Consider the following 23683-nt stretch of genomic DNA (forward strand, 5'->3'; position numbering starts at 1 on the left):
AGGCAGCGTGGTAGTGCCCGCTGGTTCTGCACGTGGAGGGGGTCAAGGGAAGGTGGCAAGAAAAGGTAGCGCATGAGCTGGATGAAGAGCTGGAAGACGCTGTCGGTTCAGGGCCAGTGTCTGGCCAGGACGCGGACCGATGGGGGTTTGGGAAGAAGGACGATGCACGGCCAAGAAGATGGTTCTGGGTCACATGATCTAATCCAGGCCTCCTCTATCCTTTCTACTTTAGTGACCTTGGGAAATTATTTAATCTAAGTTTCAGTTTTCTTGTTTATAAAAAGAAATATAATAGTAATGTTCCTCACAGAGCTGTTGCACAGATTAAATGAGATACGTGAAGCCTGTTTTCACGCACATGCTCAGTAAATGTTTGTTGCCATTATTATTACTATTTGCAATAATAATATTATTTATAACATAATAATTATAATTATTATTGCTATTATTATTGAAAAAGGCTGGATATTAGAGTCCAGGAAAGAATAATAAGGATTCGATAAAAAAGTGTTTCATAACACATACGTGCGTGTGTGTGTATGTATATAGAATTTTTAGATAGTTTTCAGTTGAAACCTTTGTTTTTGTGGCAGGCAGCCTGGGGAAATGCTCAGTTTTGCACATCATAATGAATACCCATTTTGTCACCATTTACAACAACTACGATTATTCTTGTCATCTCAGGAGAAATGTTCCTGTTTTTGTTTCCTGCACAAAAAATGGGCAAAGATCTACCACCAAAAAATGACCGAAGAGTAAGAGTGGCTTTGTGTGTCTTAGGCAGTGTATTTGAGAGTAGTCAAATGAGTCCCCGTGTGTTTTGTTTGGTTTCGGTATAGGATAGGAAATCGCGTTTCCCGGGTGGAGAAGGGAGACTAAATATTTCTCATAAAATGAGTGAAAATCTGGTGCCATCAGGTCATGGGTTTTGTCATCGGGATGGCATTCAGTCTCGGCTCCTCCAACTAGCTAGCCGGGTAACTCTGAGCAAACAGCAGAAGCTCGAGTCTCTGTGCCGATCTGTAAAGTTGAGAACATCGTCGTAGTAATACTCACCTCATGGTGAAATCGTACAACGGAATGAAATAATGCGTGAAAACTGCCTAGAGCCCCACCAGGCACAGAGAGGGTGATACACACAGGTCTCCTCCTCACGCAGCATCCCTGTTCCCAGCCTTCCCCCCTGGGGAATCTCCAGTTCTAATGGCCCACTTTGGATGAAGCTGCCATGTTTATATGGACCTTGAGCCAGATAGTAATTGGAAATTCGATGGATAGGTAAGTGGTATAGGGGAACGGGTTTTCAGGGTGCCATATAAAGTCAGAGAAATCTCACACTCTCCTCTCTACCTGCACCTCTCAGTGTCCATTCTATTCTTTTATGACAAATGTACTTCCTGCGGCAGTAGTGTTCTCACCAGGGGCTGAAGGATTGGCGGCATTATCTCTTTAGAATGAGCCATAACATTTCTTTGTTCAGAGGGATTGTAAATCCAGCATCCTTCAGATTAGATAATGTATGTTCGATATCAGTAGGAAAGAAACAGAGAAGTAAATATTTGCGACAAAATGTCTTTCTGTTGTCTTGAAAATTAGTTAATTTCCTGCACCTGACAAGTCAGTTCCCTGCCACACCCGCCTCCCCTTTAGAGGCAAAGAGAAAACAATCCCCTACAGCAAGGAACCTGTCACGTGGGAATCCAGGGGAGATAATGTGACCACGGTGCAGTGGCAGTGAATACTGATAAGGATGTGACAGGCCATGCTTAAAGTTTGGGGTCACATTCCAATGACTGGCTGAGAGATGAAAAGAAAACAAAAAATTAATCCCCCTCTTGGAATCTCATGCAGATTCGCTTAGTGGTTGCTCGCAGCTCAGCAGTCTGTCTCTTTCTTTCCACATTAATAATCGGAATCACATATCCGTTATGGGTTTTCAGCAACAGGGTAATTGCTTCCCCTTCCTTATTTCCTGGGACGGTAGGTCTGATGGTGAGAAAGGGCAGTTGTGTAATCGTTCTTTCCATGTAAACTCGGAGAAATCTGTTGTGCCCGGAGGATACTGATGTCAGCTGCTTTGCTCTCTGGTGGAGGGAAGGAAGGAAATATTTTCATTGTGCTAGTTTTAGACCGATTTGGATTTCAGCCTTTGTGATACTTTGTGTACTGGGGATAGAGCTGCTGATGCACAAGTTGGCTGTCAGATCCTGGGCTTTCTATTTTCCCCGGCAGACTTCCTGTCTCAGGACGGGATCTCAGCACGGCTCAGCCCTCAGTGCCCGGCTTGGTGGCCGAAAGCCCAGCCAGGCCGAGAGGGCTAAGGCTCGCTCTGAATGGCCAGTGTTTGCCAGTGGAACTTGCTGCCCACCGGGCTTCAGTTTGCCCGGGAAGGTTTAATCGGATCTTTCATAGGCATAGATATTCAGCACCATGCGTGCTCTCTATAAACAAAACGAGGTCACTTGACCATCCTTGCTTTTCTTGTCAGCTTCCCAGAGGTGGTTGGTGAAAGCCAGAATGAGGGAGAACTCTCTCCGCTGGATTTCCTTCTGAACTAACAAGAAGGGCCTAGACACCTGGGACTCCAGGTTATCTTTTTCCGCAGTGATGGAAGGCAGTCTTCTAGGTCTTCCATATTAACGATGAGCTGGTCCTAAACTCCAGAGGCATTTAGGAAGTGCCAGTAATACCTTGTCTGTGCTTGTCTCGTGTCGGGTGTCTTGTCACATGTGCTAAAATCCAGATCAGTCAGTGTCACACTGAATCCTGTGGGTGCCGGCGGCGTGGCCATCCGGAGGCTTTAGGTTTCAGCAGGTAGGGCCCCCAGTCAGGTGCCTGCTACTCAAGGTGTGGGCTGTGAACCGGTAACATCAGAGTCATCCAGATTTGGTTGGAGGGCAGAGTCTCAGGCCCACCCCGGCATGCGAACCACAACTTCATTTTAACAAGATCTCCAAGTGATTCATAGGCACATGAATCCCTTTTTTTCTCTTTTAAAATCACAAGGCTTTTTTAGAATCTCATGAAATCTGTGGACCCTATTTCCATGCAAATGCACCCACACACAAGATTTTGCAGGGCGCTTCGGTGAGCGCAGTTCCCTGAACTTCAGTAAGACCCCTCTCTGGGGATCTGGGGGTGTGCCTGGTGGATCCCTGAGGCCATGGCCCCCCCGCCTTGCTGACCCGTGTTGCTGCTTGGTCGTCCTATGGACTAGCCTCCACTCTGGTGCCTGATCTCGTACATTTAAGGTAGACACTTGTCATCTCTCCAGCCCCTTCACCCCTGCAGCTCTCGTTTACCAGCCCTTGCCGTCATGCTCCTCGTGGGACCACTCTGCTCCCTGGCTTTCTCCTTCCTCAGTGTAGGGCCAGGGTGCCAGCGGGTTTAGAATAAGCTGTGGTGGGAGCAGCTGAGAGGTGTCGGTACCAAGGCCCCTGCGCACGCGCGTGGGCTCCTGAGAGGAGAGGAAGGCTTCTTAGGTCTGCTTACTCTTTCTGCTGGCGGCGTCCGTTCTGCAGGCCCCACTGGGAGCTCTGGGCTTTGATTTCTTCCAGCCTCCATGGTGGCCTGAGGAAAGCACAAGGCAGATTGCAGCTCACCCTGGGAGAAGTCTGTTTACTCACTGACTTATCAAGGGCACGCTCTGACCTTGAAGGCGTCCTCGCTTTGGGAGGGAGCGAATGTATGTGGATGATTACAGTCTAGGATATACGTCAAAACAGAGGTATGGGCAAAATGCTGCGGGACCACGAATGGAGGGTGAGCGTGGTGTATACCGGCCGTTCCCAGTATTGTCGTCCCGTCCCCTCCGTGCATCACCTCGCCGGTGCCTGGTGCTGTCGGACCGCGCAGGTGTCTCCCTCTGCCCTTTCCTTCTCGCCCGCGTGGCCTATCATTTGTGAAGAAGTCTCGTTTGAGCTCCTTTGGCTGGAGGTAGACACTGATCACGCCTTTTGTTTTGGGGACTGCGGCTCAGCCTGTGGCCACCCTGCTGAGGCTGCAGCTGGCTGGCTGGGCTCCCTTTTCAGAGTTAGATACAAAGCCTCCGTCCCTGGCAAGTGTGCTGTTCGCTGTCTCAGGAGCCGTGACCATTGTCTGTTTGGAGCGCACGTTACACCTCCCGTGGTTTGTGGACAGAGAATACCGACACCAGGGAAAGCCCACCTAAGGCATTCACGATGACAGGATGAGCTGACAGCTTCTGCGGCTCCAGCCCCGCTGTATCCCCACGGTTCTCACGCTGAGCCGACAGCATCACCAGGCTGGTACTCGCGGCCTCACGGCGTCACTCATTCCCAAGGAGCTTTTACTGTTCTTGATAGAACACAGTTTGGGGACATTTCTCTGTTTTCTTTTCTGCACGGCCAGTTGCATGTGTCTGCAGAGCTGCGTGGGTACTCCGCCTCCTTGACTGTCTGGCTGCACGTTTGTCCCATAAAACGTTCAGGTGGGAGCTCTTTGGCAGGTCCCTCTTCCATCCCACCCCTGAGCTGTCTTTGGAAAGGCACCTCTTCTGAGAGGCGGGAAGAATAATAGCTTTCACCTACAGGGTGGGGTCTGGCTCCTTTTCTTTTCAAGTGGAGCTACTGGAAGTGCCCAGGAGATACGCTGGGATGCGATTTACCAGACACTCTCTCTCCCCGTCTGGCTCCTGTTTCCCTTTAAAATTCCTTGTCTGCCCTCGGTGTGGGCATGTGTTTACATTTATCCCGTGGCTCTCAGGACTCAGTGTAGCTCTCCTACTTGTGAAGAGCTCTGATTTAGAAGCCCTTTCCACAACTGCCACTGATCAAACATGTCCCCACAAACCATGACAGGGACTCTGCAAAGCGGGACGTTTAGCGCCAAAGGTAAGGCTACAGATTTTGGCAAAAAGGCCAAAGGAAAAGAACTGGACAAATTCAAAAATAATTTAAGTTTCCTTCTTGTTATAAAAGTAAAGTATGCATGTGGTTTATTTGAAAGGAAAAGAGAAAGAAAGAAAGAAAGAAGGAAGGAAGGAAGGAAGGAGAGAAAGAAAGGAAGGAAGGAAAGAAAAGAAAGAAAAAGAAAGGAAGGAAGAAAGAAAGAAAGAACGAAGGAAAGAAAGGAAGGAAGGAAGGAAAGAAAAGAAAGGAAGAAAGAAAGAAAGAAGGAAGGAAGGAACAAAAGAAAGAGAAAGGAAGAAAGAAAGAAAAAGAAAGAAGGAAGGAAGGAAAGAAAGAAAGAAAGGAAAGGAAGGAAGGAAGGAAGAAAGAAAGAAAGAAAGAAAAAGAGAAAGAAAGAAAGAAAGAAAGGAAAGAAAGAAAGAAAGAAAGGTAAAATATAAAGAAAATCCCCTGTTCCTCCCCCAGCTGAGGGAACGGTTTCAAGTATATCCTTCCAGAAATATTTCACTCATTCTTAGGCGTATATGGACGTATATGCCTGCCCTTTTGTTATTTTTAAAAACTCAAATGAGATCTTAACAGAATACTGTTTGTTCTGTGCTTCACCTATTTTGGTTTAATTTTTCTTGGAAGCCTTTCCATTTTAAGAGGCTTAGCTTAGCCTTCTATTGTGAATGTTTGCACGGTGTGTAACCATAACTTTGGTTGATTTGTTTTCTCCCTTTGGTTGTTTCCAGTTTCTTGCGATGCAATTACTGTACTTTTTCACACAGCTCTTTTTTCTTGTCTGAATACATCTGTAGGGTACATGCTTCAAAGTGGAATAGCTAGCTCAAAGACCATGTGCTTTTTTAATCTTAACAAGCATTGCCAAATGACTTTCCTAAAAAAGGGTAATGATTTATTTGCGCATCTTTACCTTGGATGCGGCTGATAATGTTTTTATATATTTTTTGGCCGTTTGTATTTCTTCTGCTTCTTCTGCCTATTTTCTCTTGGGATGTTTGTTTTTCTTCTTATTGATTTTCCTTGAAAGTTAAGGAATTTGACTCTTGGACTATGCTATATATTAGAAATAGTTTTTCCTAATAGGTCATTTGTAGTTTGATTTTCATTTATGGCATTTTTTACTGTGTAGAAGTTGCAATTTATATGTATCCAGATCTGTCACTTTTTTTCCTTTTTGGCTTCCAGGTTTTTGTGTCTTCCCCAGTTTAAAATTGTAGTCAAATGATTTCAAATTTCCATTTAGTCGTGGCACAGCTTAGAAAACAATGCAGCAGAAGCACAGTTGAGTGGCATGTTGAGATTTTACTCTGACTTTAATTTTTAATGTAGTCAGTCTACTGGGATCACTTATCAGGAAAGCTTTTCCCCTATTAACCTTTATTAGGATGGATTATTTTTTTAACTTAATTGTTTTATCTGCTTCAAATTGGAGGAGTCCTTTAAGTGTAACTTCCCTGAAAGTTCATTCAGTTAATTAAATACTTACTGAGTTCTATCATGGTTAATACCTTGCTAGACCATATGATTCATAGGATTAAAAAAAAATGAGTATGACCTATTCTCAAACCTCATTAAGTACCTACAGTAGAAAGTATACGTACATAAAGCGCAGACATCAAGGAGGAATATAATAACTGTCTTAAAAGTACTATAAAATGCCGTAGGAGTTCAGAGAATGGAGACTATATGGTGTGGGGATCAGGGAAGAGTTCTTTACTGAAGTGACATTTGAGATGGGCCTTGATGAATTGGTTGGCTTTTTAATGGGTGGGGATTTTGGAAAAGAAAATTCAGGGAAGTAGTAGTCTGAAATTAGAAACTTGTCCGTTTGTCCTGGGAAGAGCAAGTGGGCCGCTTGGGTGTCATCTAGCACCACACAGGAGAGCCGTGGGGAGGCATCCGGAGCAGAGCTGAGGTCGACTGGTGAAAGGCCTTGAGGGACTTGGCTTTCCATCTGGCAAGCAGTGAAAGCCACTAACGTTTTTAGAGCAATAATGGACGGGATAGATTGGAAGAGTGAAATGTCTGAAGGCAGAAAGCCTCATCATGAACTGCAGGGGTGAAGAAATGAATTGCTTAATTTGGGGTAGAGTCAACAAGGGGAAGAATAGACCTGAACAATGTTCTCCATTTATGATCTACAGTTCGATGGAGGGAAAGAAAAATGTTGAAAATGACCATGATTTCTGACCTTCATTCAATTCACTCTTTTTTTAAAAAAAAATTGAAGCATAGTTGATTTACGATGTTGTATTAATCGATTTACTTTTTTTTAACTTTTTATTTTATAACGGAGTATAGTTGATTAACAATGTTGTGACAGTTTCAGCTGCACAGCAAAGGGGTTCAGTTATACATATACATGAATCTATTCTTTTTCAAATTCTTTTCCCATTTAAGTTGTTGCATAACATTGAGCAGAGTTCCCTGTGCTATACAGTAGGTCCTTGTTGGGTATCCATTTTAAATATAGCACTGTGTACATGTCAGTTGAGATTGACATGTACACAGCCAACTTACTCTTAGCACGTGTTGAGTCCTAGTACCTGTCAATGTGCTGGGCACTGGGAACAGAGCAGTCAGCACGGTAGACAGGACTGCTGCTCTCAAAGGATTGAATTCTAATGGTGTAAGAGCAGCACATAAGCCAGGATAAGGCAGGAATAAGAGACCATGAATATAAATAGAGAAATTAAGAGGAGGAGCTGGGTTGATGGAGATACCTGATGACTTTGACTTCATGTTCTAAAACGGAGTGTTCAGTTGTTCCAGATAATTATATACCTAGTTGTTTCTAATAGTATTCTCTTTCCTTCTTTTTTTTTTTTTTGTTTAAATATGTATTTATTTATTTATGGCTGTGTTGGGTCTTCGTTTCTGTGTGAGGGCTTTCTCCAGTTGTGGCAAGCGGGGGCCACTCTTAATCGCGGTGCGCGGGCCTCTCACTATCGCGGCCTCTCTTGTTGCGGAGCACAGGCTCCAGACGCGCAGGCTCGGTAGTTGTGGCTCATGGGCCTAGTTGCTCCGCGGCATGTGGGATCTTCCCAGACCAGGCTCAAACCTGTGTCCCTTGCATTGGCAGGCAGATTCTCAACCACTGTGCCACCAGGGAAGCCCTCTTTCCTTCTTTATCTGGGTGTTTACAACTGAGTGATGTAGGGGGGAAAAAAGGTAACTTGTTGCTTAAGAGTTTTAAACAGGCTGCAAAGTTGGAAAAGCCTTCTAAAATTCGTGGCTGATTGGCTTATCCACAAAGGAAAGGGAACTGAGCAGACTCATGGTCAGAATATATCTTTGGCTTTTGAGGATGCCTTAATTTTCTGCCCTGTAAAATGGAGGTCTGTCCCAGCACAATCGTTTTACTTTGCTTACAATTTTGTAGGTCATCACTTGGGAGGGGCATGGCTGGGCACTTCTCACTAGGGGTTGTGGTCATGAAACTGAGGTTGCAGTCATGTCAGCTCAGCTGGACGGGAAGATGCCTCACTCACATGACTGGTAGCTGAGAGTGGCCGTCAGCTGAGATTGTAGCTGGTGCCATTGACCGAGCAACTGCATGTAGTCTCCTCAGCATGGATCTCAGGATAGATGGAATTCGTGACCGGCAGCTGACTTCCCTCAGGGCAGGTGTCCCAGAAGAGTTGGTGGAAGCTGCATGACCTTTTCTAGAATCCGTTGCTTACAAGAAAGTCACTAAGGGCAGCTCAGAATCAAGAGGAGAGGACTGAGACTCCACCTCTCAATTGTAGGAATGTCAAAGAATTTGAATTGTGATTTTAAGCTGCCACAGTGTTGCAATACTATCTACTTCATAAGGTTATTTTGAGGATTAATGACTGTTAAGGACAGCTCCTGACCAATCACTGTTAATTAACAGTAGTGATGATAATGGTAGTGATGGGGATGATGGGGATGGTGGAGATGATGGGGGTGATGGGGGTGAGGGACTGCACTACCCTTCTGCAAAATATATTTTGTTATTGTTGGAACGTTTATTCGGATGGAATTAATTGCTGGTCTCACCCAATCTATATTTCTTACATAATAATAGAATAATAAATAAATAGGGCCCACAGTGGTCAAACTTTGGCCACCATACATGCACATTTAAAACTAATTTTCATTTTATTAGTTCCTACTACTATTCAAGATTTGAGAACTTATATACTTTTTCTACTACTGTCGCTCTTTTATATATTGTATATATCATTTCATATCTTCCTTTTTATACTCCATCCTCTGAGATAGACATGAGATATTATTTTACAAATATAGAAACTCAAACGGAGAGAAAGTACTTCTCAAAGGTCACCAACTTTGTAGCAGAGGCTAAACTCCCATCAAAGTCATCTGATTTTGGCTGAATCAGCTCTGTTCAGCCACAACTAATAGGCACACCAGCTCTAAATGGCTTAAACAAAAGCAGGAATGGACATCTGCATTGGTTGCTTCAGCAACTAAGACGTGTCCTCAAACACCCAGATTCTTTCCATTTCTTTTTTTTCAGCCATTTCCATTCACAATGCATCAGCTTTGCTTGTAGGCTGCTTCCATTAGGGTCACAAGATAGATACAGTGGTTTCTTTGTTCATTGCTGTTTGGGGAGAGAAAGTAAAAACTATTCCCCGCCCACCAGCACCCCAGCATGGGCCACAGAACGTGGTCTGATTGAGCAAAGTTCAGCTATCTGGGATTGCCAACCCCTGGACCATAAAGGCTTGTCCAGTAGAATATCATAGGTCAACTATTTTCATCAAATCACAGTCTAGCTGAGGAGCTAGGGTGGGGTTACTATCCAGTAAGTCCCAAGGAGGGAGGGTTGGTTACCTGAATTCTCCCCTAGTTCTGTTAGGAAGGGTAAAAAGAAGAAAGGGCATTGGCTCAGAAAACAACAGTGTCCACTACAGTTTCCTAGACAAACACTTTTTCATGTACTACATTTCCTCTTGTCATACTATCAGATGGCATTCTGGGAAGCAGGCTAAAATATCCAAAAGTCTTTGTTCAGGGGAGAATTGTGTTAATCTTCTTTCTTGGAAAATAAAAGACAAAGGAATAAAATTTAAATATTTCTAAGAAAAACAGTTTTTAGAAATTGGAGATTAAGTCTTTGTTGCCCAAGGAATGGAAAGATTTTAGACACATGAGAACCAGCAGTGTTTAAGCAATTGGCAGTCGAAAGTTTAGTACCATTGGGCATTCACATATCGGTTTGATAGTTTCCTCCATCATAGTTATAGAAAAAGACCTGGTTATTTTCAAAGTTTCTAAAGAATGAGGTAAAATGCTAATACTCTTTTTTTTTAATTAAGTAATTAATTAATTAATTTGGCTGCATTGGGTCTTCGTTGCTGCGCATGGGCTTTCTCTAGCTGTGGCGAGCGGGGGCTACTCTTCGTTGCAGTGCGCGGGCTTCTTATTGCGGTGGCTTCTCTTGTGGCAGAGCACGGGCACTAGGCGCACAGGCTTCAGTAGTTGTGGCACGAGGGCTCAGTAGTTGTGGCTCGCGGGCTCTAGAGCGCAGGCACAGTAGTTGTGGTGCATGGGCTTAGTTGCTCCGTGCCACGTGGGGTCTTCCCGGACCAGGGCTTGAACCCGTGTCCCCTGCATTGGCAGGCGGATTCTTAACCACTGCACCACCAGGGAAGTACCCAAATGCTAATACTCTTTAAGTGAAAATATTAATAAGTCAGGAAAGAGAGTTTGGTAAGAAGAACTGAAATTGTAGGTGTCTGTGTTAGAATTCAGTATTTCCATTTCTAAAATGGATAGAAGCTTGCCCACAAATTTCCTGCCTACCCCCTCTATTAACATCATTCTCTGTAAAAAACACACTCATGCCTCAGTTCCGTGAGGATTCAAGCCACAATCAGATGATCTCTCTTGGACCTCGTTTAACTTTTAACTGGGAGGAATAACAGAAATGATGAATCTCAATTCTCTATTCAAGAACTTTCTCCCAAACACTGAAATTGTATCTTCAAATTGCCTCATTATTAGTTGTGAAAACATCACCAAAGATCTCACATAGCTCACATAGCTGTAAGTCATTCATTTAAGGGATTATTACTAAAGACCCAATTCTTCTTCTGTACAGGAATAGCAAAACATTGCAAGACTCTGAAATGAGCCACTACTCTCTTTATTACAAATGGATTCAGTAAGAAGATATTTTAACAATCTAAAGCTTCATGAAATTATTACATGTGCTATAATGAAGCACTGCAATTTTATATCTACAGTGATTTACTCACCGTTCAGTATGTGTCTTTAAAACTGGTTTCCAAACTTTGACATATGCATTCTAAGAGATATTTCAGGATAAATATCTTTCACTTTCACTCAAAGACCACACATACTATATCTCATCAAGAAGAAAATGAACACAAAGTTACAGTATTCAAATCACTATAATGGAGAAAATGATCTACAAAATGAGCAAACTCTTTTCCCTTAGGAAATTTATGAGAGGTCGGCCGCTGGCTCTTTCCCTTCAATCCAGCCCTGCACACACCATGAGAAATCAGAGAGATGCTGATGGATCTGACAAGTTAGTAATAAAAACTATCCGAGAACCCCCAGGGCAACTGAAAGTGATTTGGTCTCCATGTGGGGAAGAAACAGATGATAAAGTGGAAGAGAGGTTTATCGGCACACCCCTTTCTTTCTCCCACATTGCCTGGGAAGGCCAGTGCCCACTGCGTTGCTTCTGGAGAGACACAAGCGCCTGCTGGCCAGTGAATCAGGGGAGGTAGGACCAGAAGACCAGCCTCAGAGGAGCCACCATGGGAGGGCTTGAATCTCAAGCATTCCTCCAGGCCTCCCAGTTCCATGAGGGGTAGATAATTACAACTGAGGGAATCTATGTTTTTCTTCAAGCACAGACGTACAGATTATTCCATCAGAGGTTCTTTTCCCTGAGATGATGTCCCACCCTCCCACCACATAAACCTACTAGGTTGGGCACAAGTTAGGGCCTTGGCATTATCCCCTTCTCCAAAGACCCCATCACAAGCCAAAGTGGTTAATATGCAAGGAAACATGAACTCATGGAAAATACACAAGACTTCTTAGGAGGGCAACTGCTATAAAGGAACAACAACGATGGAAGGACCGTTACCTGATGGAGTGTAATTAGACACAAGATGTTCAGTAGATGTATCACGTATTTCCCAAAGATAAGGGAGGATGGGGCTTCCCTGGTAGCGCAGTGGTTGGGAGTCCGCCTGCCGATGCAGGCGACACGGGTTTGTGCCCCGGTCTGGGAAGATCCCACATGCCGCTAGGCCCGTGAGCCATGGCCGCTGAGCCTGCGCGTCCGGAGCCTGTGCTCCTCAATGGGAGAGGCCACAACAGTGAGAGGCCCGCATACCGCAAAAAATAAATAAATAAATAAAATAAGGGAGGATACTGGAGACAGGAAGTAAGACAGGAAGTCACAAAGAAACCCAAATGGAAATTCAGAGAAGGCAGAATGTAAAAACTGAAAAAAGTCTCAGTAAATGGGTTGAACAGCTAGGTGGATTTTGTTGAAGAACTAACTAGTGAGCCAGACGACCATTCAAAAACTCTGAGGGCCTGAGAAACAGAGAGAAGGAAAAAAAAAACAAAAGTTAAGTAACGTACAGAATAGGGTCATTTGATCAAAGTTCATATAAAAAAATGCCAGAAGAAAAGAAAACAATTAATAGAGGCAAGAGAGGAAATATTTGAAGGACTAATGACTGAAAGTTGCCCAGAAAAAAGGAAAAGCTATAAGACCTTTTACCGATGGGCTTAAATAACTCTAACAGAATAGAAAAGGGTGGGGTGGTCAATAGGTTGTAATTAAACTTTATATATAACAAAGATAAAAGAAATTTCTAAGGGCAGATCATCTAGAAAGGGATAAGAATTAGATCTCAGACTTTTCAATAACAACATAGAAGGCGAGAAGGCAGAACATTAAGCCAAACCATTATTTAGAGTTTGAGTGTGAAATAAAGATGTTCTCAGACCTGTAAGTTCTTAAAAGATTTACAGGGCTTCCCTGGTGGCGCAGTGGTTAAGAATCCGCCTGCCAGTGCAGGGGACACGGGTTTGAGCCCTGGTCGGGGAAGATCCCACATGCCACGGAGCAGCTAAGCCCGTGCGCCACAACTTCTGAGCCGGTGTGCCACAACTACTGAAGCCCATGCACCTAGAGACCGTGCTCCACAAGAAGAGAAGCCACCTCAAGGAGAAGCCTGTGCACCACAACGAAGAGTAGCCCCTGCTCGCTGCAACTAGAGAAAGCCTGTGCACAGCAACGAAGACCCAACCTGGCCATAAATAAATAAATAGGCCGTCTCTCAAACCACTAAAAAACAAAAACGTTTTAAATGAAAAATAAGTTCAGGAGGGCAGTGTGAGTATGTGAGAGAGTACATAAAAAAAACTTTAGTAAATTTTACTGTTGAGGAAATAGCTTACAATAAAACAAAAATGTATCTTAGTAAAAATTTAGAACTAAAATATGGCCTCGAGATACATACAAATGTATCACCTTGCAGATGGGTTGGGGATAGAATGAGGGGGTGGTGAACGTTTGCTAAGGTACAGCCCAGGTAGCCTCATTCCTCCCCTGATATACTGCAAGTCCCTCTGACGACAAATGAAAATTTAATTTCACGTAAAAGCCTGTACACAAATGCTCATAGCAACTTTATGTATAATATTCCCAAGCTGGAAACATCACAGATGTCCTTCAGTGGGTGAATGATTGAATAAACTGTGGTCCAGACAGAGCATGGCACACTGCTCAGCAATAGAAATGAATAAACTATTGGTATGTGAATCTCCAGGGAAATGTGTAGAATGAAAAAAGCCAATTCCAAAAGGTGCATTAGTTATGATTCTATTTATGTAACATTTTTGAAATGGCAAAATTTTAGAAATGGAGAACGATGTAGTGGTTTCCAGACACTAGGGATGGGGGTCAGGGTGGGAAGTAGTGATGTGGTTATAACACGGCGTATAGGGATGCTCGTGGTGGTGGAGTTGTTCTGTACCTTGAATGTGGGAGTGGATACATGAGGTTACACAAGGGATAAAATTATACAGAACTATAGACATACACATGCACGCACACACAAGAGAGGACAACTGAATAAGGTCAGTGGATTGCACCAATGCCAATTCCCTGGTTGTGATATTGTACTATATTTTTACAAGATGTTACCATTGTGGGAAACTGAGTAAAGGATACATGGATCTCTCTGTATTCTTTCTCACAATTTTATGTGAATTAATAAAAAGAAAAAGGAAAGTAGGAAAAAAGAAACAAAGACATATACAACTTTTTAAAATTAGAAATCTTAGTTGTAATATATCACAAAAACAGCAACAATTAAACAGTAATTACAACACCTGAGTTAAAGCCAGTAATCCCAAAGACTAAATTCCAGAATGGATTTTTATAAAGTTCAGCCAAATGTTTTGTATTGCATTCATTTCTGAAAAAAAAAAAGTAAAAATAAAGTTGAACATAAAGTGTGGTAAAAATATAAGCCAGGAAAAGTGGAACTAAAAGAATATTGGGGTAACAATTATAATGTCAGACGAACTAGCACTATATGTAAAATTTTGGGGACAATAATGTTGCCAATTCTGGAATTCAATTACAGAAAAATATGAAAATGAATAAGTTTGATGGTAGGTGTACAAGTGTTTGTTAAATTGTTTTCCATATTTTTCTGTATATTTAAAATATTTTAATACTTTTAAAACTAAAAAATTGTAATAAAAGACAAAAATATTGGAGATGATTAAAGTATTACTCAGATGAAAATTTAGAGCTTTAAATACATTAGCTAAAAATTAAGTAGTAAGAGAGGAAAATCAAAGAAAGAAAACTAACAAGCATTTAACAGCAGAAGCTAATAAAAAGATAATAAATCTGAAGAATGACAAAAAAGTAAATATAAAGATAAGATCAGAAATCAAGGAAAGAGAGAACAAAAATCAATAACAAAGATTAACAAAGCAAAAGGTTGTTCTTTGAAAAGATTAATAAGCTAGCAAGCCTCTGATAAGACTGAACAAGATAAATCAGAAAAGCGGTAAATAAATATTTAAATAAAGTACAGAATGAAAAGGAGAAATGTCTATGGAGACAAGTGATTTTAAGAATAATTTTTAGGGCTTCCCTGGTGGTGCAGTGGTTAAGAATCTGCCTGCCAGTGCAGGGGACACGGGTTCGAGCCCTGGTCTGGGAAGATCCTGCATGCCGCGTAGCAGCTAAGCCCAAGCACCACAGCTACTGAGCCTGTGCTCTAGAGCCCACGAGCCACAACTATTGAGCCCACCTGCCACAACTACTGAAGCCCGCGCACCTAGAGCCCGTGCTCTGCAACAAGAGAAGCCACCGCAATGTGAAGTCCGTGCACCACAACGAAGAGTAGCCCCCGCTCGCCGCAACTAGAGAAAGCCCGCGTGCAGCAATGAAGACCCAACACAGCCAAAAAGTAATTAATTAATTAATTAAAAAAATTTTTTTAATTTATGAACAAACATTACAATACATATGAAACCCGTGAGAAAATGGATTGATTTCTATAACAGATATAAATTGTTAAACTGGATACAAGAAGAAACAGAAAATCAGTAGACTAAAAATTAAAGATATTGAACTGGTAATAAAATGTCTTCTTCAACAAAAGCCTTAGGAAAAGGATGGGGAACCCAAGGCAGGAATAAACTGGCAATGGATAGGTAAAGACAATTCACAGGACGAGATCTGAGTGGCTGTGAAGCGATTGCAGTGGAGAAACACAACTTCAAACAAGATGCCACTTGTCACGTATCAGGTTGGCTACAATTAGGAAACTGGACAATAGAGTCCAGTTTTTCTAATAAGGATGGTCTCTTCTCATGTGTACCAGACCCCATTCCTGCTCTCTTGCTCCAGGACATGGCTCAGATATCTGTGTTCTCTTTCTCTCTTTTTTATTACTTTAGGAGTTTTTTTGCTGTTATTATTGTTGGGTTTTTTTGTTTGTTTGTTTTTGGCTGCGCTGCGCGGCATGTGGGATCTTAGTTCCCCGACCAGGGATTGAACCCGTGCCCCCTAAGTGGAAGTGCGGATCCCTGACCACTGGACCTCCAGGGAATTCCCCTCTTTGTTAAATTTTCGATTGGCACATAACACGATCAGAAAGTGCACACATTGTGAATATACTGCTTGGTGAATTTTCACAAAATGACCATACTCATCACTACCACCATAGAAAAATAAAGCGCTTCTAGTTACGCCAGCAGCCCCCTCTTCCTGTCATTACCGCTCTTCGCCCCAGGGAAGCCACTATCCTGATGTCTAACACCATGAATTAGTTTTGCATATTTAAAAACATAAAATAAATGGAATCATCGTGCCTCCTCTTTGTCTAACCTTATGTTTTTGAGATTCAGCCATATTGTTGCAGATTGTACTAATTTGTTCATCTTCTTTGCAAAAATTCCAATGAATGGACATTCCACAATTTATCCACTCTTCTATTTATGGCCATTTGTTTTCCCTCCCAGGTTTTGGCTGTTACAAATAATGTTGTCCAATCATACATATATACAGTTGATCTTCATTATTTGTGGATTTTGTGTTTGCGAGTTTGTCTACTTACTAAAATTTATTTGTAACTCCCAAATCAGTACCTGCAGAGTTTTCCCTGTCATTCATGGACGTGCCCAGAGTGGCCAAAAATTTGAGTCACCTGATGTGCACGATCCCAGCTGAGGTCGAACAAGGCAGTGCTCTGTTTCCTCGTTAAAGTTTTCATACTGTAGACGGGTGCCCTCTTTGCTGTCTAGTTAATGCCATGTTTTTCACATCTTCGTGTTTTTTTCTTGGTGATTTTGCTCTTCAAACGGCCCCCTCCCCAGCACAGTGCTGAAGCGCTGTCTGGTGTTCCTGAGGGCAGGAAGGCTGTGATGTGTCGTATGGAGAACCTGTGTGTTTCGTAAGCTTTGTTCAGGCCTGAGTTAACGGTGCTCTGACCATGAGTCCAGTGTTAGTGAATCGACAATATTTATTAAATAAGGTGTTTTTAAACAGGAACACACATAAAACAAGGTTATATATTGATCAGTTAACGATAATGTTGTAACCAAAGGCTCACGGGAAGCTAACCCTCCATTTCCCCTGAGAGCAGTGGTTCAGTATCTGCTCATTCAGTGCTCATGGTGACTACAGAACATGACTACTGCAAGCATTGAGAATATGTGCGTTTCATGAGTATAAACCTAGGAGTCGTGGTGCTGGGTCATGTGATCGACATATTTTTAACATTAGTGCCTCTGTCAGAGATTTCAAAGACACCGTGTAGTCCCATTAGCAGCATAGGAGAGGACTAATCATTCTTTACCTTCTCTGACACTTGGTATTGTCAGGCTTTTAGATTTTAGCCATCTTGATGATGTGCAAATACATCACACTGTAGCTTAATGTGCATTTTCCTGATGGTTGACGGCATGGTGCATCTTTTCATAAGGTATTCATTGACCATTTAGATGCCCTCTTTCGTGAAGTGTCTGTTCAGGTCTTTGCCCTTTAAAAAATGGGGTTGTCTGTCTCTTTCTTATTGTTCTGTAGGATTCCTGTTTATATTCCAGAAGCAGTCCTTTGCTGGTTATATGTATTACAAATAGCTTCTCCCACTTTGTGGCTTACCATTTCATTTTCTCAATGGTTTTTTTTAATGAATATAAGTTCTTCATATTAATAGTCAAATTTATCATTTGTTTTCTTTATAGTTAGTACTTTTTATATCCTGTTTGAGAGATCTTTGTTTTCTATAAAGTCATAAAGATATTATCCTACACAGGCATACCTCAGAGATACTGCAGGTTTGGTTCCAGACCATGGCAATAAAGCAAATACTGCAATAGGCAAGTCACATGACTATTTTGTTTTCTCAGTTTTTACACTATACTGTAGTCTATTAAGTGTGCAATAGCGTTATGTCTAAAAAACAATGTATATACATACCTTCATTAAAAAATACTTTATTCCTAAAAATGCTAACCATCATCTGAGACTTCAGCGAGTTTGCTGAAACTCTTTTTGCTGGTGGAGGGTTTGAAATATTGCAAGAATTACTGAACTGTGACACAGAGACATGGAATAAGAAAATGCTGTTAAAACGATGGTGCTGATAGACCTACTTGATGCAGGGTTGCCACAAACCTTCAAATGGCAAAGAGAAAAATTCACTATTTGTGAAGTGCGATAAAATGAAGCAAGGTATGCCTGAATTATTTTCTAGAAGTTTTATTCCTTTATTTTTCACACTTTGATCTACAATCCACCTGAAATTGATGTTTGCATGGTATGAGCCAGTAATCATGAATTTGATTCTTTTTCCTATAGTGATATCCAGCTGACGTAGTGCATATGTTTAGAAGACTGTCCTTCCCCCACTACACTTTATCACCAATGCTTTCATGACATATTTCCATCCTTTTGTCTGCAGCCTGTTTGTATCCTTATATTTATGTATGTCTCTTGTAAGCAACATGTAATTAGATTTTGAATTTTTTATTCTAGTCTAAAATCTTTGACTTTTAAATACAGTATTTATCTATTTATATTTAATGTAATTCCTAATATATTAGGGAAGAAATAGTTCTATTTTGCCATTTTCCCTATCTGTACCACATTCATTCCTGTCTTCTTTATTGCTTTCACTAAACCAATACTTAAGTATTTTTTAATTTAAAAACATTTCTCCCAAGCTTGTTAGTTATACATTCTTTTAATTTCTCTGTTTTATGACTACCATAAGGGGTTCAATATGAATCCATGACTTTTTTGGGGGGGGAGTACGCAGGCCTCTCACTGTTGTGGCCTCTCCCGCTGCGGAGCACAGGCTCTGGACGCGCAGGCTCAGTGGCCATGGCTCACGGGCCCAGCCGCTCTGCGGCATGTGGGATCTTCCCAGACCAGGGCACGAACCCGTATCCCCTGCATCAGCAGGCAGACTCTCAACCACTGCGCCACCAGGGAAGCCCGAATCCATGACTTTTTAAAGTTTAATACAAATGAGCACTTTACTACTTTCTGGACAACACAAGGAACTGAAACTATTTTAATTCCTTCCACTCCCTCCTTCTCTTTGTGCTGGCTATCATGTATTTTAATTCTTCATATATTTTAGATCACAAAAGAAATTATTATTACTGTTTTTTATATCAACAGCCACTTAAATTTACCCACACATTTACTCTTCCCATTGTTTTTCATTCCTTTATGCATGTCCTTGCTTCCAGCTGGGATCATTTCCTTTATTATGGATATACTGCCAAGGAATTCTTTCAGTTTTATTTATTTGAAGATATCTTTCTTTTACTTTTATTTTTGAAGGAAATTAAAAATAATTGTGTAATTTATAGGTTGTTAGGGTTTTTTCCACGATTTTTAAGATGTTGCTTTATTACCTCCTGGCATCCACCATTTCTGTCACCGATATACTTCCTTGAAGTGAATGTCTTTTTTCCCACTAGCTGTTTTCAAGAGTTGCGATCTTTGTTTTTTTTTTTTTGCGGTATGCGGGCCTCTCACTGTTGTGGCCTCTCCTGTTGCGGAGCACAGGCTCCGGACACGCAGGCTCAGTGGCCATGGCTCATGGGCCCAGCCGCTCCGTGGCATGGCATGTGGGATCTTCCCGGACCGGGGCAAGAAACCGTGTCCCCTGCATCGGCAGGCGGACTCTCAACCACTGCGCCACCAGGGAAGCCCTTAGGTGTGTTTTTTAGTTTGATTTTCCCTGCTTTGAGATTGTAGTGCTACCCAAATGTGTAATTTGATGTCTCTTGTCAATTATTTGAAAATTCTCAACACTAGCTCTTTTAATATTGCTTCTGTCTCATTCTTTCTTTTTTACTTCTGGCTTCATCATTTATAGATACAGGCTTTAAAATAATGATGATTCATATGTTGAGGAAGATAGAGGACATGATAGATAATTTCAGCAGAGAACTGAAATATATTTTAAAAATCAAATAGAAATTATAGAACTGAAAAATACATCAACTAAAATTTAGAACACAGAGATAAATTGAATAGCAGATTAGACACAGTAGAAGGAAGGATTATTAAATGGAAGATAGGTGTATAGAAAACATCCAGCCTGAAGCTGAATGAATGGATGAAAAATACATACTTTCATTTAAAATTTCAGGTTTTTGGCTTTCCATGAAAGTCAGAATTGTTTGTGAACATTGAGTCTACATTCCTCATAGCTTTAGTTGCCCTGAGCTGAGGAAGGACTCTCTGTGCAGGGATATGTCCTTTCTACTAGCAAGAGTTCACTTCTCTCTATTGCTTTCTGCCGCTGAGGTTGAATATCAGTTGTTATGGTTTATATTACCCCTGCACTGCTTCACTCATTTGTGTTACCCGGGTGAGTGTGGTTTAGTAAGGGAAAATGGTGGAGGAGGGACAATCTAGGCAGATGAAATAGCACATGAAAAAGTACTTACCCTGGGGGAGTTGGGCAGGTCTGGGGACTCAAATTAAGGCAGCAGGACTAGAGCACAGACATGAGTGGGGGTGTTGTATTGGGCCACTGAGTCGGGAAAAATATTTAGGATCTTGGATAGCCTTACAGACCAAGTAGCTAAGAAGGGCTATACTTATTTCACGGTAAACAGACTTGGCCCCTCTGAATCTTCTGGTTGAAATAATCCATCGCTATGTAAACTTAACTTGTTAACTCTAACTTTTAGCCAGGTAGACAAGCTATTGGTTTGGTGTGATGAAACATCACTGAATTAATTTTTATGCCTTTGTTTCTTCTCCGCCTTAGCTGCAAGTGTCCACTGCTTGGAAAAGTGTGGGAAGCTGACTTGGAAGCTTGTCGGTTGCTTATCCAGAGCCTGCAGCTCCAGGAGGCCAGGGGCAGCCTGTTGGCAGACGATGAGAGACAGATGGATGACTTAGGGGGAGGTGCTTGTATAACAGCTCTGGCCATCCCCCCGAGGCCTCACTCTGAAGATGAGAGGAAGACCCCTTTGCAAGCATTTGAAGAGTGGAAGGTGCACCTGACCCCTTCTCCTCACTGTGCTGGCAGTGAACAGAAAGAGGTCTGTCCATCCTCATAGCCTCAATAGGGGCCTTACTCTGAGGGATGATTTGGGACCACACTTCAAGTGAGACCAGTAAATACTGGGCGGGCTTCCCACTGAACCACCCAGACTCTTTAAAGATTTAACAACTCCTGAATATGATTCCAAAATGATGTAGAATTTTTATAGAAGTTGTTTAAAATATAGGAGAATGGAAAGAATTAGTTCTATTTTTATTTTAATTTCATGGCTATAGTTAGAATATACAATCTAATATATAATTACTATATATATAGCCCACACTATGTATGTCATATATAAGATATAGCTACTGTATGTACTATATATTATATATGTCATATATGATATTTAATTTTGTAGTTAGAATCCATATCTTACAATATCGATTCATTAGAATCAAACAAATATATGTTTATATTCCAGTAAGTGTTTTTGCCAAAGCAAGATCATAATGAATGTTAGAATTTGCTCTTTTCATTTAAAACGACCTAATACTTGGCCTGTGATATATGCATTAAAAATTAAAGTGTAGATTTATTCAACATTTTACCCCAAGGCTGACCTAGATCAACAGAGAAGAGTTCCCCACCCCTCCTCTCCCTGGTTCATCTCTCCTCTCTCCCCTCCCCTCTCCCACTTTCCCCTCTAACCCTAATAAGATTCTTTCACGAAAGGGCTCCAGGAATTTTTTTTCCAGTTTTAATGCTATGACAGGAGGTTTTAGAGCACTTTTCTGGCCAGATTCCTGGGTGTTCTGAATATTAAAAGAAAGTAAAACCTTGGTGAGACTGGAGGAACGTGTCATTTCACGTTCACATCTCACATTTGCCATTAGTTGTGCCCCCTCCCTGGGTCTCTGCCATGACTCACCAGGGAACGCAGCCCATTTGGGTGCCTCCCCACCGTCCTGTGTGCAGGACCATGGTCTTTACAGAGCACACACTCGCTGACAATGTGTGCCTACAGTCACCGTCTTCTGGACTGCTGGGAAAATTGATACTTGATCGTATATTTGAATTGAACAACCTGATGAGAAAGCAGGCGGTTGTCACTCTCTGGAATCCTGCTGGCCTCATAAAATTAGGCTCTACACTGAGCTGTCAGTGATCTCAACTCCTTTGTTAGCTGAGGCCCTGCAGGTGGAATCCTCCACAAAGCCTGGTTGCCCGAGCTCATGCTGACAGTTGTTGAAAACTTGTGGCCAGTTGCAGTTGGCCAGCTTCAAAGAATATTCTGGTGTGAGGGACACACTGCCTGAGTGAGGGGAAGGGAGCCCTGGGTGGAAGAAACTGCAGGCCCTGGGGCTGAGTCTTTGAAAGTAGGGCTGGCTCTCCAAAGGGGGCTCCCGGGAGCTCAGTGCCAGGACAGGAGCCAAGCCAGGTACATGGTGGGGTTTGCTGGGGCAGTGAACACCTCTAGAGGTCATGCCTGCTTCAGCAGATCGGACCTTGTAGGCGGAGTCTCCTCCCTCCCTCCCTCACCCTCCTCCCTCCCTCCTCCTTCCTTCCTTCCTTCTTTCTTTCCCTCCCTCCTTCCCTCCCTCCCTCCCTTCCTTCCTTCCCTCCTTCCCTCATCGCTGTGCCCATGTGTCCCTCCAGGCTCTCTGGGGGATGACTGTCCTGAGTATAGGAGGATTATTCCTCCTCTATAAGATTGTAAGCACCTGCCAATCTGGCTATAGGAAAACAGCTTGTTTGCTTAAAAGTAGGAAAATCAGAGTCAAGGATGAATGGCGTAGAGCTTTATCACAGAATGATTCTTCAAGTTTCTGTGGGAAGGAGGTGCGGGCTGTGACTGAGAGAGCAGAAGAGCACAGTGGCTGCCTCTTCAAGCTCCAGGACTGAGCCCCCAGCTCTGCTCCACCAGCTGAAGTGCTGAGGATGTTCTGTAGTTTTGGGGGTGGGAGAGAGATGAGGGGCCTTGAAAGCTCCTGCTAGCTCAGTGCCATCTCCCATCCTGTGTCTTTCCCGTCCCATGTGCTGTCCCTGCATTGCTTTTCTGGGTTTATATTCACAGAGGGAGGCGGACATCTTCTGAACTTGGGAGTGGCAGGAATGTTAAGATGGTAGGTATTTTCTGGAAAGGGCGAAATTGTGGAAACAGAAAACAGATCAGTTGTTGCCAGGAATTGGGATTGGGGGGAAGGGACCGATCACAAAGGGCTGCATGAAGGAACTGGGGTGGGGGGCAGTATGGGACCGCACTGTTCTGTATCTTGAATGTGGTAATGGCTGCATAACTGTGTGTGTCTGTCTAAATCTGTAACTTTACACCCAAAACTCTACTGCATGTCATGTTACAAAAGTGACTATAATTTTAAAAAATAACATCTCCCTATTTAAAAGTGAGGCTACAGATGTTTGAATTGGCTGCACTTGTCTTAGGGCTATAGGAAGACGGTACATGAAAACTATCTCGTGAGGCTGCTGTGAAGATTTAAATAAAATAGCATCTAAAGTGATATTAACGCATATATGTAGAATCTAGAAAAATGGTACCTCAATGAGCCTACTTACAGGGCAGGAACAGAGACACAGACGTTGAGAACGGACATGTGGACACAGCGGGGAAGGGGATGGTGGGACGAATTGGGAGATTGAGATTGACAGAAATACACTACCATGTGTAAAACAGATAGCTAGTGGGAACCTGCTGTATAGCTCAGGGAGTTCAGCTCGGTGCTCTGTGATGACCTAGGTGGTGGG

At 42.5% G+C, this 23683-nt stretch overlaps 1 protein-coding gene across 3 annotated transcripts in view; it reads left to right on the top strand.

Moving 5' to 3' along the window:
- Positions 1-23683, top strand: part of DISC1 (DISC1 scaffold protein) — a 344403-nt gene that overhangs the window by 295989 nt on the left and 24731 nt on the right. Inside the window, exon 11 of one of the 3 annotated variants that reach the window (XM_024765624.1) lies at positions 20699-20975. The exons of 1 other annotated variant lie outside the window; for it this stretch is intronic. In XM_024765624.1, the coding sequence (XP_024621392.1) occupies positions 20699-20975 (277 nt within the window). Of the gene's footprint in view, positions 1-20698; positions 20976-23683 lie in introns of those variants that run through there. One more of the 3 variants, XM_024765625.1, reaches the window with a different exon arrangement.

This window comes from Neophocaena asiaeorientalis, unplaced genomic scaffold (genome assembly GCF_003031525.2).
Source record: "Neophocaena asiaeorientalis asiaeorientalis breed wild unplaced genomic scaffold, Neophocaena_asiaeorientalis_V1.1 scaffold369, whole genome shotgun sequence".
In the NCBI taxonomy this organism is placed as follows: domain Eukaryota; kingdom Metazoa; phylum Chordata; class Mammalia; order Artiodactyla; family Phocoenidae; genus Neophocaena; species Neophocaena asiaeorientalis.